The 16,743-nt window shown below is 40.2% G+C and overlaps 1 protein-coding gene across 1 annotated transcript in view; it reads left to right on the top strand.

The window, feature by feature from the left end:
• Tmprss7 (transmembrane serine protease 7) overlaps nt 1-16,743 on the top strand; it is a 36,945-nt gene that overhangs the window by 10,648 nt on the left and 9,554 nt on the right. The window contains exons 5-12 of the mRNA XM_060370486.1: nt 205-398; nt 2,165-2,203; nt 2,950-3,178; nt 4,338-4,468; nt 5,710-5,822; nt 9,965-10,071; nt 14,088-14,224; nt 15,834-15,941. Of these exons, the coding sequence (XP_060226469.1) occupies nt 205-398; nt 2,165-2,203; nt 2,950-3,178; nt 4,338-4,468; nt 5,710-5,822; nt 9,965-10,071; nt 14,088-14,224; nt 15,834-15,941 (1,058 nt within the window). The remainder of the gene's footprint in view (nt 1-204; nt 399-2,164; nt 2,204-2,949; nt 3,179-4,337; nt 4,469-5,709; nt 5,823-9,964; nt 10,072-14,087; nt 14,225-15,833; nt 15,942-16,743) is intronic.

The following is a 16,743-nucleotide window of genomic DNA, read 5'->3' as shown; positions in this document are numbered from 1 at the left end:
ACAACAACAACAACAAGAACCCACACATAGCATGACTCCTTCTCTTTCCAATCCTTAGAGCAGGACCAAAGACAACCTACGGAAGGGCATTTGGTTCATCTGAAGGATGTGCTCAGTGTCCTTGTATCTGTCAGTTTCTCCTTTCCTGGCAATGTGTATTTTCTAAGCTACACTCTTTTTCTCCCTTTTTCCCGCCCACTATAGTAGTAACAACAAGGGCGGTCTTCTGGTCCACTTTTGGATCGTGTTCGTCATGCCACACGCCAAGGGCCACATCTTCTGTGAGGACTGTGTGGCGGCCATCTTGAAGGACTCCATCCAAACAAGCATCATAAACCGCACCTCTGTGGGGAGCTTGCAGGGTCTGGCTGTGGACATGGACTCTGTGGTACTAAATGGTGACTGTTGGGTAATTCCCTTTTAAGCATTCCTTCAACATCACTTCTGAGATGCTCACTATCAGAGTTAACCTTGTAGGAGCGGCTCTTCTCCCATCCTGGGACAGGGGGTTAGCTGAACATTATCACTGGTGAAGGGAATTTGTAAATGTTAAACACAATATGGTTGGAGAGCAGAATTGTGAACACATACAAAATCATATTTATTAAAGTGTGTTCCTTTGTGTGTTTATGAAGCTGAGGCACCTTCAGACTAAGTCCCTAAGGCAGAAATATCTAGAATAGAAGAATTTTACTGAGGTTTAGCTTATCTTTCCTTTTTTCGTATTGCTGTGACTGGAGACTGAAAGTTTAATTTAGGACTCCGGACAAAGTGGCAATGATTAGAAGGTTTACCGAGGCAAAGTAAAGAAAGAGAATAGAAGAAAGGTCATGAGTGTTCAATGGCAGGCAAGTTCTGCAGAGCTTGAAGAGATGAGGTGAGAACGCAGAAAGGGAACAGGAGAACTGGCTGTCAAAAATCTTTTATTAGAATTACATCTTAAATTGTGTGTGCATCTGTACATACCACAGCATGGCACATATGTGTCGGTTAGAGCTCATCTTGTGGGCTGATTCTCTCCTCCTGTCCTGGAAGGATCAATTTCAGGTTGTTAAGATTGACATCAAGAGCCTTCACCTGCTAAGCCACTTTGGTGCTTCCTGAGTCTTTGCTTATTTAGACTTTTGAGGTTAATGTGAAGTCAAGGTGACACAGACTTTTGTGTGTGAAAACGGGCCCACAGATGTGAAACCTCTTGAGGCCTTTGCACATGTGTATCTAATATGGAAAATACATACCGTAAAAGTTACATCATACACCCAAGTCATGTTCAGGCTAATGGGTCAGATGCCTGCTTTTGGCCCCTATAGGTCTAGTGTCATTTGTGGAAGATCATATTGCAGTAGCTTATAGCAGGACAAACACATGGCCTAAGAACTAAGATGTGTGTTTGGACAGAGTGAAAACAGCTAATCACACATTACTATCTTCTTTGCCTTATTGAGCTAAGGAGAACAGTATGTAAGCATTGTATTGTCATTATTTATTTATTTATTTATTTTTTATTTTTAGCTCTGTGGTTAATTAGAAGCTGGTTAGATGCTTCTTACTATTTCATGAGAGGCCAACATTTGAAATCTGTCTCCCCAGCCCTATTCCCTAATGCTTTGCCTACACCAATGCTTCCAAACAGGCTGTGCCTTATCACACAGAAACACAGTGTCACCATTTTTCTTGACAGCGGAACATTGTGTTACCCAAAATGTCTGTATCTTTCTCTTTTGATACAAGTTTTGCCTGTGTAATATATACACACAAATATACTGGCTATACAGCAGGAGGCTGATATTTGATTGAATGAATGAAAGATCTCTGGTGAAAAATTTCATACTATATTTACTATTTCAGTCATAGAACTAATTACTATTATACACATAGTTGCTTTCTAAGCCATGGATTGTTAAAAATTTGTTGCTATGAATTCATAGAAGCAAATAAAATAGTACCTTGAATTCTCATAGATCCTTAGTTTCAATGGCTGTCATCTCCTGGCTCTCCTATTTAATCATGAAATACTTAGATAACTCTGCTTCTCACTGGGCTATTATGGAGTACAACCCATACCAGATGTGTGTGATTATTTTAAAGAAGGACTGAGAACAATTTTCTAAACAAACAAGTTTCTGGAACTAACAGTCTTTTTTTCTATATTGTTTCAATGCAGCGGGGCTCCGGTCAGATTACTCTTCAACCATAGGATCTGGTAAATTCACAAATTTCTCCTTTACCCCTCATTAGTGGACCCCTCAGATTGCTTATTTTAAAAAAAAGTATGTGATTTTTAATGTTCTTTTAGTTGCAAGTGACAGCAATGTAAGTGCCTTTAGCACAAAAACAACTTGATTGGTGTACTTATTAAGTAGCTGAGGAAAATATGGACTATGGTGGCTTCAGGCATGGTTGAAACCAAGTTATAAAATGAAATGTTGACAGGAATCAATATTTCTACTTTCTTATGTACAGACTTAGTTCTCAAGTGTTTCTTCTGTTATGGTAGCAAATCAAAGCTTAGGCTTGATCATTTCCTCAGACATAGTGGACAACTCCTGCACACAGACTTCATGAAAGTTTTTGTAGCACTCCTGAACGGAATCCCATTTTGCAGATTGGCTGATGTAACCATTCCAAACCAACTTCTTCCACTGTTTGGCCAGTCTGGTCATGTGTCAGATTATAGAATCAGAGGTAAATTTAACCCCAACTAAACTATGGACGAAGTAGAGGCAGTTTCTCAAAGTAATAGGTTCTGTCACCAAAGAGAGGATCATGGAGCTTAGACTGGCGGGGAAAACAGATGTCCTCCATATGACAACACTACTCTGCTATAGAGATTTCTAGAGAGGTCATGCCTTGAGAGGAGGGAGAGGAAGAGAGAGAGCAAGACAGAGGAAAGGGGGAGAGGAGGGAGAGAAACAGGGGCAGAGACTAAGGAAGGGTCCTTCTCCACAGACAAAGGCTGCTCCCAGCACTTCTATGCAGATCACCTGGCCCTCCGCTACCCTCTGGAAATTTCTGCAACCTCAGGACAGCTAATGTGTCACTTCAAGCTGGTGGCTGTAGTAGGTTATCTGATTCGTCTCTCAATCGAGGCCATCCAGCTGGAAGCTGACAACTGTATCACCGACTCCCTGACTGTCTATGACGCCCTCTTGCCCATCCGGAGCGCCACTCTGTACAGGTAAGATGCAGGCTTCTAGTTGTCTGGTGAAAAAGGCTTTCGTATTCTCTATTTACAATTCTTCAGTGCATTCATTGTGACAATGAATAATCTTGATACTTTAATAGCTTTGAAGTGTGTCAGATTTTGTATTTGTTCACTTGCACACAGCACTCTCAAAGTCCACATACAAAGACTTTGGGCAATAGATACAAAATGCGTCAAATATGTTGCATAATTTGACTTCCCCTGTTTATAGAGTAGCAGCTATTGTATCAATAAAACATGAGAATAAATATTCTGTGATGATTATATCACATTAAATGATAAAAAAATCTCTTTAATTACGAAGATGGAATATGCTCAGTACAGAGAAAAATGAGGTCAGAGAAAATAAAAGCAATTACTTTACAATTTTATTCCTCAGCAAATTTCTGTTACATTTTGCATAAATATATTTATTCATATTGTATTTATTAATTATAAAAATATCTGTATCTTAATTTTAAAATTTTAATAGTAAATTTCTGGTCATGGGTGCTTAATATTCAATAAGCTAATGATGGCAACTAAGCTTCATTTAGGCACTATGTTAAAAGAATGTGTGAATTATCTTATTTTGAACAGTATTTACATGTGTCACAGTACACATGTGTGCAGGTGCATTAATATTTTCCTGAGGAACATACATGCAATGAAAAGTAAGTTCACTCATGTCTCCTTTCAGTGATGGCTAGCTTCTTCTCATCCTTCCAGACACTTGGGGCTCTTATCTCATTTTGATCACCACTTCAGAGCAATGGGGCAGCATCAGGACAAGTGTTAAAAGAACCCTAGAATTACATAGATTTAATTGTTATATTGTCTAGCATCTTTCATGCAGCTAATGCATGGAGCTAAGCCATTATGCATTATCCTTATACCCTGTTTGCTCTCAAGGAGAGGCCACGGATGGCCATCTGAGAAAAATCCCTTGGTAGCCATTACTACACAAATGCATTTGTATCTCTTCTGGCTCTATTTCATCTGTAGAGCCTTATGGCCGCTCACTGATGATGGTCTGACTAGCAGAAACTAAGGCAGAAGAACTGAGTGATGGCTCCGGAAATGTGTGGGATGCTGTAGTATGTAGACCACTTATGAAATAAGTAGTTATTCATGTGTTGTTATCTGGCTGCAGAATCTGTGAACCCACAAGAACACTAATGTCATTTGTTTCTACAAATAATCTCATGTTGGTGACACTGAAGTCTCCTTCTGTACGGAGGCTGTCAGGGATCCGGGCGTATTTTGAAGTCATTCCAGAACAAAGTAAGTTCTTTCCAGTTTATACAAGTCACTTGCAATCCTTGTTAAGAAACCACAGTCTTTCTATCCTGGGGCTCTGTTATAATGAAAGTTGTATTAGTCAAGGACCCTGACTCAGAAGAAAGGCAATGCAGTGAATTCAGTCAAGAACTGTTAGCATAAAGATGTTGATTTGGTAACTCAAAAGGGCAAAAGGGAATTGAAAAGGTGATTGGAAGATCAAGGAGAAGATTGGAAGTAGTGTGATTACAAGCTTAGTAGAAGGAGTATGGGGCTGAAGCGCTGGCCTCTTGGCAGGTGTCCCCACTTACCTGCTCCTGGTGTCTGTGAATCCAGCACCATGCTTTAAAGAAAGTAGTCACATGCTAAATGAGGTGTGGAAAACAAATATAGAATGTGTGAAAAATAGGTTAGCTGTGCAAACTGATGACACAACTACTCCACGGCAGGATAGAGACAGACGGAGAGAGAGGGGCATCTGGAAGAATCCAGAGCAGAAAGAGAAATGAAGAGCAGAGAGAGATGGATCATGGCCAGCAGACTAGGCCTGGTTGTGAGAGAAGCAGGAGCAGAGCAGAGAGGTAGAAAGGGAAAGGGAGAGGCTGGGGAGACAGACAGAGAGAGAGAACAGGTGCACAACAGAGAGAGAATGAGTACACAACAGAGAGAGACAGATAGACAGAGATACATACAGAGATTGAGACATAGCAGGCTCATAAGGAGAATGAGTAGCTAGGGGAAGGGAAGCCAGTGAGTTGGAGGGAGGTTAGGGTAAAGGTTAGGATGCTAGCACAGACTTTGCAATGTGTAACAGGTGTTTGTGATAGTGAGAGAGCCTGGAGGCCAGCATCTGCTTTGGTATGCTCATAGACACCAAAGATAGTCATTTGTTCCTTCTGCCAGTGATAAGGGAAATACCATTTTTGTTTTAATGGAGGAAACTGGCTTCCCAAGTTCCTGAGGGACTTGCTGGCTTTTATCTAACTTCCAGAAATCCTCTTATAGTGCAGGCTGAGCTCATTTCTAGATATCTGTACTGCCTTTTGGGGTTTTGGGAACTGGAGTTTCCTTTGGACCTAACATTAGCTAAGTGCATGTTGGGTACCATCTTGTTGAACAGAAAAAAATTAAAAAATGTGCCAGTCCATTAGTCAGGTAAATATGTATGTGTAGAGAAATTCATGCAGTCCTGTCCTTATAATCACATCGTGCTGGACCTTGTGTGTGTGGGTACCTTCTTTCAGAATGTGAAAACACGATAGTGGTCAAGGAAATCAACAGCTTTGAAGGAAAAATTTCAAGTCCATATTACCCAAGCTATTATCCTCCGAAATGCAAGTGCACCTGGAAATTTCAGGTAACCTAGGTCTTCTTGGGGGGGAGGAAATTGTTTTATTTTAGTAAAATTTTAATTTTTAAGTTTTAACAACTCTTAAAACTTTTTCTCACTTAAAATCGCTTAATGCTAGGAAATATAAACCTTATGGAAATATATTATCTGGAAAGTAATTTTTTCATAGTTTACATTTTCTGCTGTCAACTCTACATTCTCTGCTACTCATCTGATTTGACCTTATTTCTCCCATTTATTTTGTTTTTACTTATTTTTAAACTATAAAGGTATATTGCAGGATCAAAGTATTATTTTATTACAGATAGTGCTGCTTCATGTTAGGAATTAAGAAAATAATAAATTTGACTGGGTTACTTACATTCAGTTTGTGGTTAAAGCAAATTGTATTTATATAAAATGTATACATCTCCCTCTGTTGCTTTTTAAGGCGTTGCTCACTGTCTTAGATTTTGGTCGTAAGGCCACTTTTTTTTCTCCTACTTTAGCAGCATATGGAACAGCATATGGAAATGGAAAATGCCATTGAATCATTGCTCACTCAATGCATACTTACGTAATCATTAGTGTGTAACATTGGGTTGGACGTAAACATCAAATACATAGCTTGAACTCATCAGTATGTCACTCAACAGTAAGTGTGGGCCTGGAACTCGAGCAGTAAAATAGACTAGGAATCTGAACTTGAAAAAATAAGTAAATTAATAAAATTCAGCTCTCACATAATGAACCCTCCAGTAGGGGGAGACGGGTGCCAAGCTAACAAGTTGCATATACAGTGAGGCCTCCCTCTTTGTGGGTTTCACATCTGTGCATTCAGTTCAGGGCTTGACAGAGCGTGTACTTGTATTGAACACATAAGATCACATTATTGATATCATTTCCTAAATAACCCAGTGTAACTGCATTTTACAGAATTATTGCGTGGTGCTAGCTATTACGAACAACGTGGATATTTAGAGTCTGTGCAGGCTATGCAAACACTATGCGTTTAATGTAAGGAACTTCAGTTGTCATAGCTTTGGAGACACGAAGAGTCCCCAAACCAACCCTGCTGAGATACTGAAGGACGACTGCATGCGGCTTGTCTCGTGGTGACACAAGTGTAGAGGGGAAAGCAGAGAAGTAAAGGAGTGCGATAGCTTGGGTAGGCAGCTGGAAGTGTGAAGAAAAGCAAGTCAGGGGGTTGTTAAATAGGAGGTTAGAGAAGCCTCAGAGAGAAGAGAGGGGTCTATCCTATGGTTACTGAGGGAAAAGGCTCTGCCTCTAAGGTGGGAACCTGAGGCAGGAGGGAACTCACCACGTGTGATCATTTGTTAGCTATGCAAATTTAATACCGCAAATGATTTTATTATTGTAATCAAACCTTATGATTGATTCAATGTCAGGGTGACAAGTGTCTTTAAGTCATTTATGGTCAAGACTATGGTCATTTATAAAGTAAGTAGCTAGATCCACACCCCTTTCCAGATTTTCAGGATTTAAGATCTCAGATTACTAGAGAGTTGGGTAGATCAGAGAAGAAGAGAGGATAAATGAAAGGGCTAAGAAAGGAGAGGGGATATACACTATTTTCTTCTTCTTCAGTCCCTCCAAAACACAAATGTATCATCTTGAGTTTGTTCAACAAGCAGAATATGGAATGTAACTTTTCCCACAACTCAGTCAAATGTTTGAAATTCCTTTGATGTGAAAATAAATATTGATTCTATAATAACACAGAGATTTAAAATGAAAATCCATAAACACAGTTGTTGTGAGTTTTAGTCAGAGTGTAAACAAGAATATTGGCTTACTTTCTATTTTGCTAGAGGTTGAGGGTTGAGGGCTGAAGAAAAAAAAAAAAAAACTTTATAAAGAAAAGGGCATACCAAACCAGTAAGGGAGTGAGGAATAGTGGAAGGGACATAGAAGGAACCTGAGATTAAGGTCCACCAGCCTTTAGCAGGGTAACTGTGAGCCTTGGGAGTCCCCTCCCCATATCACAGAGGAAACATATGGGATGGCTTGGAAATAAGTTGCTCGTTCCTGCTCCTGTGAAGGAAATATGCTGTCATCTTTGCCATAGAAATTTCCTGTGGTTATTTGAGATAATTTCCTGCTCTTCCTGAGTCTTTCGTATGAGTTTATAATAAGCATGACACGCTGGGCAGAATGTGGCTAAAGTAAAAGACTATGTCATATTTTTGGTCCTACATTTCCTAATTTTCAGAAAGTTACTTATCTTCCATTAGACATGTTTTTCTAATATAAAATAAGAATTGTATTACTGGCCTAACAGGTTTATTAGAGTGTTGACTGTGAAGTGTCTGATTTATTTTCTCTCAAAAATAGGTAATGATGGAAGGCTAACTCTATGTACACTAGAAAGAAGCAACTGTATACATACACATACACATAACACAAAACAACACATAACCAAAATCAAATGCCTCTCAGAACACTATGTCAGTGAATAAAATCAATCTAAAGAAAAATGTAACAGGACTAAATTATACAATTTTTCCCACGACTTTAAAAAATTATTTTGTGTTTTGTGAACCTCCTACATGAGATCTTGGTCTACATCACAACCATGCCTCCCTCTCCACTTCAATCCCTCCCCGTGTTCCCTTGTTCCCAGCCAGATTCATGATCTTTTCTTAAATTATTATTGTATACAACTACCTAGTCCATTTAGTGTTACTCATATATAAATATATCCACAGATAACCACAGATAATCATTTTGAACTGGACAATCTATGCAGGAGATTCTCCATGGGGGGGGAATGATCCTCCCTCTCTCAGTAGCTACTGAACACCTGCAGCTCTTCATGTAGGAGTGGGACCACGGAGAATTTCCATTTCCCAAAATAACATGTCAACTGATGTTGTCATCTTGCTGGTCCTGTACAGGCCGACCTCATGTTGATATTTTGTAGGTATATAGTGTCATTTGGGGGGACACTATCTACCAGCAAGCAAGGGCTTCTGACTCTGATAGGCTTCACTCCTCTTCAGCAGTTTTCTCAGAGCCTTAGGTCATGTTACAGAGGTATCAGTTGAAGTCGGGCATTCCGCAGTCTGCATTTTGACAACTTGTGTCTGTGTAAGATAGTCTTAATCTCTATAAAAAGAAGCTTATTTGAGGAAAAGTGAGAACTACACTTATCTATAAGGATAAGCATTTCGAATACAGTTAGAAATTATATAGATTTAGGAAAATGATGGTAGTAGAGCCTGTGACCTCACCAGTCATGAACAGTTGTTTAGGTTTACAGTACCTGGCATGATTTCCCTCCTATTCATCAGGCCTTCAGTCAAATTAGATAGCTGCTGGTTACCTTGAAGCTAAAAGTGCCACAGTTTCACCAATGGGGATAGCTAGTCATTTTCATGGCTTGTAGATACTATACCTTAGGTAGAACTATGAACTGCTTCTCTGTCTTGGCAGCTTACACAGAACTTTCCAATACTATGAGTGACAGTCCTCAGGGAGGAGCCTTCCAAGTCAATTTCAGTGCAGTTTTTCCAAGTATGTGAAGTATGTGTCTTCTCAATAATAATACTTTACCTTCAAGTTCTGGAAGGAAGCCAAGAACAATGGAAATAGTCTATATTGTTTGGGAGACATCTATTCCTCTGACCAACAGCTACCAAGGAAGTTCACTATGCCTGGTACTGGGGTTTTTGTTAGATAGCACATGGCTCTTGGGAGAAGTACTGGCACTCCATGTGATGTAACCCCATTAAAATACAGTCATAAACACATACATATATACATATATATGCATATATATATACACACACATATATGTATGCACACATATCTGTATTTTTGAGTAACCTTATAGAGTAATGGAATAGGGGACACTATGGCTTTTCTGAATATCCTTATCTCTCCTTTCATTCTCCCCTTGTATTAGCCCTTTGCCACTGCCACTATCTCCATTATCCACACCATAGCATCCATTAACTACTATCCTCCTCTTTAGAGTTCCTTCGCTCCCTCCCTCTATGCTCCATCCCACTAAGGGCTATATAACACAAACAGTAGAACGTCTTTGAGCTGAAAGAATCAATACTGAGCAAGCAAGGACATTTTAACTTGAAATATGTTCTTCTACTGAGCCATTTTTTTTTTCTGACATTGTTTGCTTTTTACAGACTTCCCTCTCAACTCTTGGCATAGCCCTGAAATTCTACAACTATTCCATAACTAAGAAGAGTATGAAGGGCTGTGAGCATGGATGGTGGGAAATTAATGAACACATGTAAGTGATTTTTGGTTGTGAGGAATCATGTGGAAGGTTCCTTGTCCTCTAGGAGTCTGCAGTTTACTGGCAGAGGGAAGCCAAAGATGGAGGAATTCAGAGGTATGTTCATGGCCAGTGGGCACCGGCGGTGATAGCAGAGTTCCAATCCTCTGCCTTACACCTTCTTTATGCTGCTGGACTATTCAAGACTATATTGTACATCTTACAAATGTATTTGCTAAATGAAGTGTTCAAATCTTGGAGCCACTGGGGAAAACAACAAGGGGTTGCTCTGGAGGTTCACAAATAGGAGACTACTAGCTAGTAGACTACAATGCATTGTAGGGGAGGCCTAGCTGACCTAGGTATATGCTAGGACTGGGAAATGGTTCATCAGAAAGAATCTCAGACATAGAGATGCCTGCGATTACTGAATGCACCACTTAGTTCCTAACTCGTTCCTTCAGTATTATTGTTGCTGATTTGCTTCTAAAACTACAACCAGTATTCAAAAATAACAGCTGTGATTGGTTTTGGCGGGAGAATAGCTTCTCAATTAACTCTCAAAGAAGTATCGAGTGAGTTAGTCTTTGCCAGCTAATTCTTTTCTCGTGTTATTTTATGAAACAAAACTTTCTCTTCCTAAGAGCATCCCCCCTTCTCCTTCCTTTCTTTCTTGTTTTTTTTTTTTAATTTTTCTTTTGAGTGTGTGTGTGTGTGTGTGTGTGTGTGTGTAACTGTATGTATACTCATGCTGATATAATGGAAGTTGATGTCAGGTATCTTTCTTTATTACTCTCCATTATAATTTTTGAGACTGTATCTCACTGATACAGGAGTTCACCTTTTTTGTTTGTTTTGTGTTTGTAGCTAGGCCATCTGACCAGCAAGCCGCAATGATTCTCCTACCTCCACATCCCCAGTGCTGAGGTTACAGATGTGTATTACATCTGGCTTTTTATGTAGGTGATGGGGATCCAAACTCAAGTTTCGGTGCTTGCATAGCACGCAGGTACCCACTGAGCCATCTACCCAGCCCTCTAAGAGGTTTTCCTCGAAAAGGAATCTTTTCATTCATTTAGAGACTGTCTTCAAAATAGTCATGACCCTGTGTTCATTGGGAGAGACCTATATGAATCTCATTAAAATTTAGTCTGCACTTGATTTGGAAATACAGCTTGAGCCAAGTATCTGTTTTTATTTTTGTTTTGATTTTTGAGACAGGGTTTCTCTGTGTAGCCCTGGCTGTCCTGGAACTCAGTATTTAGATCAGGCTGGCCTAGAACTCAAAGATATCTGCCTGCTTCTCTAGTGTTGGGATTAAAGGTATATACAATCTTGGGCCCAACTTCAAGTATCTATCATATAGGTTCAAATTCAAACCTTGCCTGCCATCTAATAGCTTATTAAATAGGGAAAATTTTAATCTTTTTTGTTACAGTTATTTTTAAACTTGTTTTTTGCTAGCATTAAATGAAAAGATGCAAATTGTATGTCAAAAGTATATGGCGCATGTTATTAATTCTAACATGCCAAAGGCAAAGGCTCGATGAGTTATGGGATTGCTTGCTCTACCTAGCAAGTTCCAGGCCAGCTAAGGCTACATAGCAAAATTTTCTCATCTAAAGAAAAGAAAAAAAAATACAAAGCAATGTGCCCCGAAAACCTTTAAGAACATTGCATTTGATGTATAATGGAAGTAGAGATCAAAAGCTCACACTCTTACACACCTTTTGTGGAGTTGTGTGCCTGAGAATGACAAACTATTCTTTGCAAAGGGGTGAGGACTTTGCCCCTCTCATAAGTAGCAAGCATGATTCAGGTCTTGTTCCAAGTAGAAGAGTCTCCTCCCAACCAATACCAGGAAAGCTTCTGGCCCCAAATACTTTTCCCCGAAGCAGAGATTTTGAAAGTCCTATCAGATTCATCTGTTTCTGCTAGCTAGAGTCCCTAGCTCTTTCCACACTAGTCCTTTGCATCTAGAGAAGAAAGGCTCTGCTTTATATCACCACTGAGAAGTGGGTCAAAGGAATGCTGGCTGCAATGGGGAAGAAAAAAAAATTCAAATGGTAGTGGGAAGAAATCCAAGGTTCTCCCTGAAATATCAGATAACATAGACTGGGATATTTGTATTCAGGTTAGCTGGATGTGGTATTGGAATCTTAGAGTAGTGAATAATGGCCTTTTTACAATTCCAGAAAATTAGGCCTTTGGTGTCTTAGAAAGTGCTAGCGTCTAGCACTTGGCCAACTTGTGTAACTCTGGTTCAGTGAAAACTTTACTGTTTGATCTTTAACACACTCCTTCGTTTCTTTATTATTCCTTGTCTTGTGTTCATGCAGAGAATGTAAACTGACTTTTACTGGGTTTCTTCAGTCTCTCCCTTTTACTCTTTCATCCCATAAACCACCATCATGTTCCACAGCATACTAATCATCTTCAAACTCCAGCCAAGCATGGGTATAAAGGATTCATTCTCCTTGATCTCCTCCTTAGCATGTGTGCTAGTTAATTTTCTTGTTGCTATGACAAAATATGAGACAGAAAGGAGGAAGGATTTAGTTTGGCTCAAGGTTTCAGGGGATTTCAGTTTGTTGTGACAGAGAAGTCACTGTGCCAGGAGCTGCTCAGTCTGGTTGGCAAAAGCATGGGACAGCTGATCACACTAGAGCTCAGACCAGGAACTAACAATGATGATGACAATGACAGTGACGGCACACAGACACAAGAACAATGTACCCCCTCAGACACTCTCTAACTACCTACTTCTCACTGAGACCTGTCTTGTAAGCAATTAGAACATATCATAACTGTGTCACCAGCTGAGGACCAACTATTTTAAATACATGAACCTGTGGGAGACCCTTCCCATTCAAACCACAGTGATACACCGAGAGGAGCTCACCTTTGCAAGAGAATTCCAGATCTTAACGGCAGGCACAGGATGAAAAGAAATAACCACTTTGAGACACAGATAACACAATGGACGTGCTTTTGAGTACACAATTATATTCACCATGACTAGTTAAAGTATGGTCCTAAAAAGCCTCACTTGGCCTCAGACCCACACGTCTCTTCTGTGTGTTCTAGTAACTGGCTATCTACTATCCTTTCCCGAATTTCAGCCAGCTGTCAAAGACTTCTGACTAATACAGGAAAGCTTTTTTGTTTTCTTCAAGCCTTAAAAGTCATAGCTAGTGCTTCTTCAGGCCAGGCTTACATCTATGGAACCCAAGCAGTTCCCAAATGCTTTGGAAGCCTAGAGTGCTTGGCATTCACAGGTATCAAGTGAGGACATGATCACCCACTCAGTTCGTAAGTCAGCTGTTTCCCATAGAAACTTGACAGGTTTCACACTGGAAAAGCCTTGCCTACACAGAGCAGTGAACGAACTTATCTTGCTGTAAAGTAATATCCTGTGCTCATTAACCACAATGCTCGCATAGTGAGAATTATTAACCAGAGTGACATTTACTCAAAAGAACACTAGCAATCCTGTTGGCGTGATATGACAGGAAGTAAAGAAAAGTCATGGTAAAGAATACTGTGGATACGTGTTACTTCTGTAAAATGTTGCCAAGGACAAGCCCTGCTGTGCATATCAGATTTCAGTTTAGACTGAACTAATCTTGTTGTCTTTTGTCTCCACTGTGGGTGGAATTATTTGCATATTGTCAGCCTGAGCTCACAGATTCTACTCTGCTGTAGAGAGGGGTTCGTGGATAAAAGCGGGCCATCCTTGTGATACATATACAAACTAGGAGAATTCAATCCATTGCTCTACTGATTTGCCCTGTTAGTAAAGAAAGCAAGAGGTCAACAGTGCTGGGTTTATGCTGTTTAGCAAAGGAGAAAACTCGGACAGAATTACCACATCACAGTCCCACAATACAAAGAAGCTGTTATTCTTAGCTCTACCAGAAGCGTCTCTGGTTACGCAGCCTGAATGACCAAAGCTTCAGTGATGCCCGTTGGTGATGGAACAGTCTATGGGACCTCAAGCCACGTGTCCTCCCCTACTCTTGTCTTCTCAGGTACTGTGGTTCCTACATGGATCACGAGACCATTTTCCGAGTGCCCAGCCCCCTGGCCCACATCCAGCTCCAGTGCAGTTCCAGGCTTTCAGACAAGCCACTTTTGGTAGAATATGGCAGTTACAACATCAGTCAACGTAAGTTTGGGATCCATTTCTTAGAAAACCTAATGAGTCCCTAATAATAAAGCAAAGCTAACACTTCTTTATTTCAGACCTTGAGAATTTCAGGAATTAATACTGCCTCATTTTTGTTATATTTATCTTTTTGCTTGTTTGTTTTGTTTTTGTTTTTGTTTTTCAAGACAGGATTTCTCTGTGTAGCCTTAGCTGTCCCAGACTCATTTTATAGACTGGCTGCCCTCAACTCACAGAGATCTACCTGCCTCTGACTCCCTGAGTGCTGGGATTACAGGCACCACTGCTCCTGGCTTTATCTTTTAAAATAGGTAAATTATACACACTACAAAATAACAAAAGAAATATCAAATTATGTATCAGTGATTTATTTTAAATTATAGAAAAAATAACTCTTTGGTATTACTGACTTATAGGTGAAATACAGTTCTTCATATGACTTCTAAAAATATAGAAAAGCCCGCATTTTGGTCTTTCTTTCATTTTTTTAATTTTCTTCACTCACCCTCTTTTTCTCTTTCTTTCTTTTTCATTTTGTTTCTTCCTTTGAGACAAATTCTAACTGTGTATCCCTGGCTAGCCTATGTACACCAGGCTGGTGTTGAACTTGTGGCAAACCTCTTGCCTCATCTTCAACAATATTGGAATAACAGATGTGTGGCACCATACTCATGGTGAGTCTTTGTGTATGTGTGTGTGTGTGCTACTCATAATTCCTTGTGATAACAGTGCTTATACCAAAATACAGTGGGTCTGTGAGTGGCAGTTTGTGTTCTCTTTGGGTGACAATGAGTAGGCAGAACTGCTTGGTTGACAGGGTTCAAACGTCAGCCTGCAGAAAGTTTAAATTTATACAGGAAACCACAGAACATATCCAGGAAGCAGTCCTAGAAAAGACAACTTTTGGGGGAAGTTGTTGAAGCTGCATAATGCAGATAATGTCTTGGAGATATTTTGGATCCCTTTGAAAGGAGACCACCAAAAGTGACGCAGCAGAGAGTCCATGAGGGTGTGAGAGAGCTTCTCTCAATGTTGTTCTACTCTGCCAGTTCTGAGCACACATTCTTCTGGATTCAGTCTTACATTCTGATATTCAGAGTGTTTGAATTTCCAGTGGGGACTGAGGAGCCGCCAAGCTTCTGAGCATGCTTCCCACCCCTTGATGCTGCCCTAGCGGGCTATCTACTCGTCCACTGCCCCCAAGACAGCAGCTGGCCTGACTATGTTCTCTTCCATTCTTTCACACAAGAGAGGAAGGGTTTATTATTTTGGCAGTATTCAGCTATAAGCTCTGGCCAACAGCTTTCCCTTTGATGAATAACCCGGTTAAGTTGGGCGGTGAGGGAGGAGGCAGGAGCCCTGGTCTTTGAGAGCACACATTGGTCTTACTCTCTTCGACTTCTGTAGCATTGTTTTGCCTTTATTCTTTGTTTATTGAAATATTAAAAAAATATCCGCATTCTTAATTGGATGGAGAAATTGTATCATTTCCCCCATTTTTCCTATCAAATCTCTAACCAATTAATAACGTTTTAATTCTTTGCTAAGGTAGTGTGATGACTTTTAGGAACCCCAGCCAAGATTTTCTGTGTTCCTGTTTTGCCTGTAGCTTGTCCTGCTGGATCTTTTAGATGCTCCTCCGGCTTGTGTGTCCCTCAGGCTCAGCGCTGTGATGGAGTGAATGACTGCTTCGATGAAAGTGATGAACTTTTCTGTGGTAGGTGCAATACGACTTCATTACGAACAAATAACTCCTTGGAATCATTGCTGCTGCTGGATGACACCACTCTATGTATTTGCTGTATAACTGTCACTAGCTATCCCAAAACTCAATGGCTTCATGAACTCAATCGTTTATTCTTATGCATTTATGGGTTGCATAGACTCAGCTTAGCTGACTGGCTCAGGTTTAAGCACTGAGCCATTCCATGTTGAGATCTTTGCAGGTTGGGATTATGGCACCTTCTTGCATTGAGCCAAGGTGCTAAAAGTAACAAAAGCGATGAAAAGTGAACAGAAACAGGTGGCTGCCCATAAGGCCTGGCCTTGCAAGGCTTACATCATATTCTGTTGCTCAGAAGAAGTCACATGACTGAGCCCATAGTCAAGGGGGAGGAAAATTTACTTTGCATACATTGGGGATGTGGAAACAGTGGTGTAAGATACCCTGACCCCAGGAAGTAATGTCTCATGGTTAATAACTTAGTCCACCACAACCCTATGTGAAAGCACAGATCTCTCACCTCGAGGAGCTAGCTCAGACTCTCCAAGAAGCAAGTTCAGTGTGATTGCTTATGGGCCACAAGTGTGGTGAACAAACCAGACAGCTTAGCTTAGCTTATTTATTTATTTCTGTTAAAGCTACTTCTTTTTTTCTTATTGAAAAAGTTTTTTTTTCATGTAATATATTTGGATTAGGGTTTCCTCTCCCCCAGTGTCTCTCAGATCCTTGCAATCTCTCCACCCATCCAACTATGCCTTCTTTCTTTCTCTCTCTTTAGAAAACAAGTACCCAATCA

Source organism: Meriones unguiculatus, chromosome 17, assembly GCF_030254825.1.
Source record: "Meriones unguiculatus strain TT.TT164.6M chromosome 17, Bangor_MerUng_6.1, whole genome shotgun sequence".
NCBI lineage: Eukaryota > Metazoa > Chordata > Mammalia > Rodentia > Muridae > Meriones > Meriones unguiculatus.
This window is presented reverse-complemented; position numbering and strand designations above follow the sequence as displayed.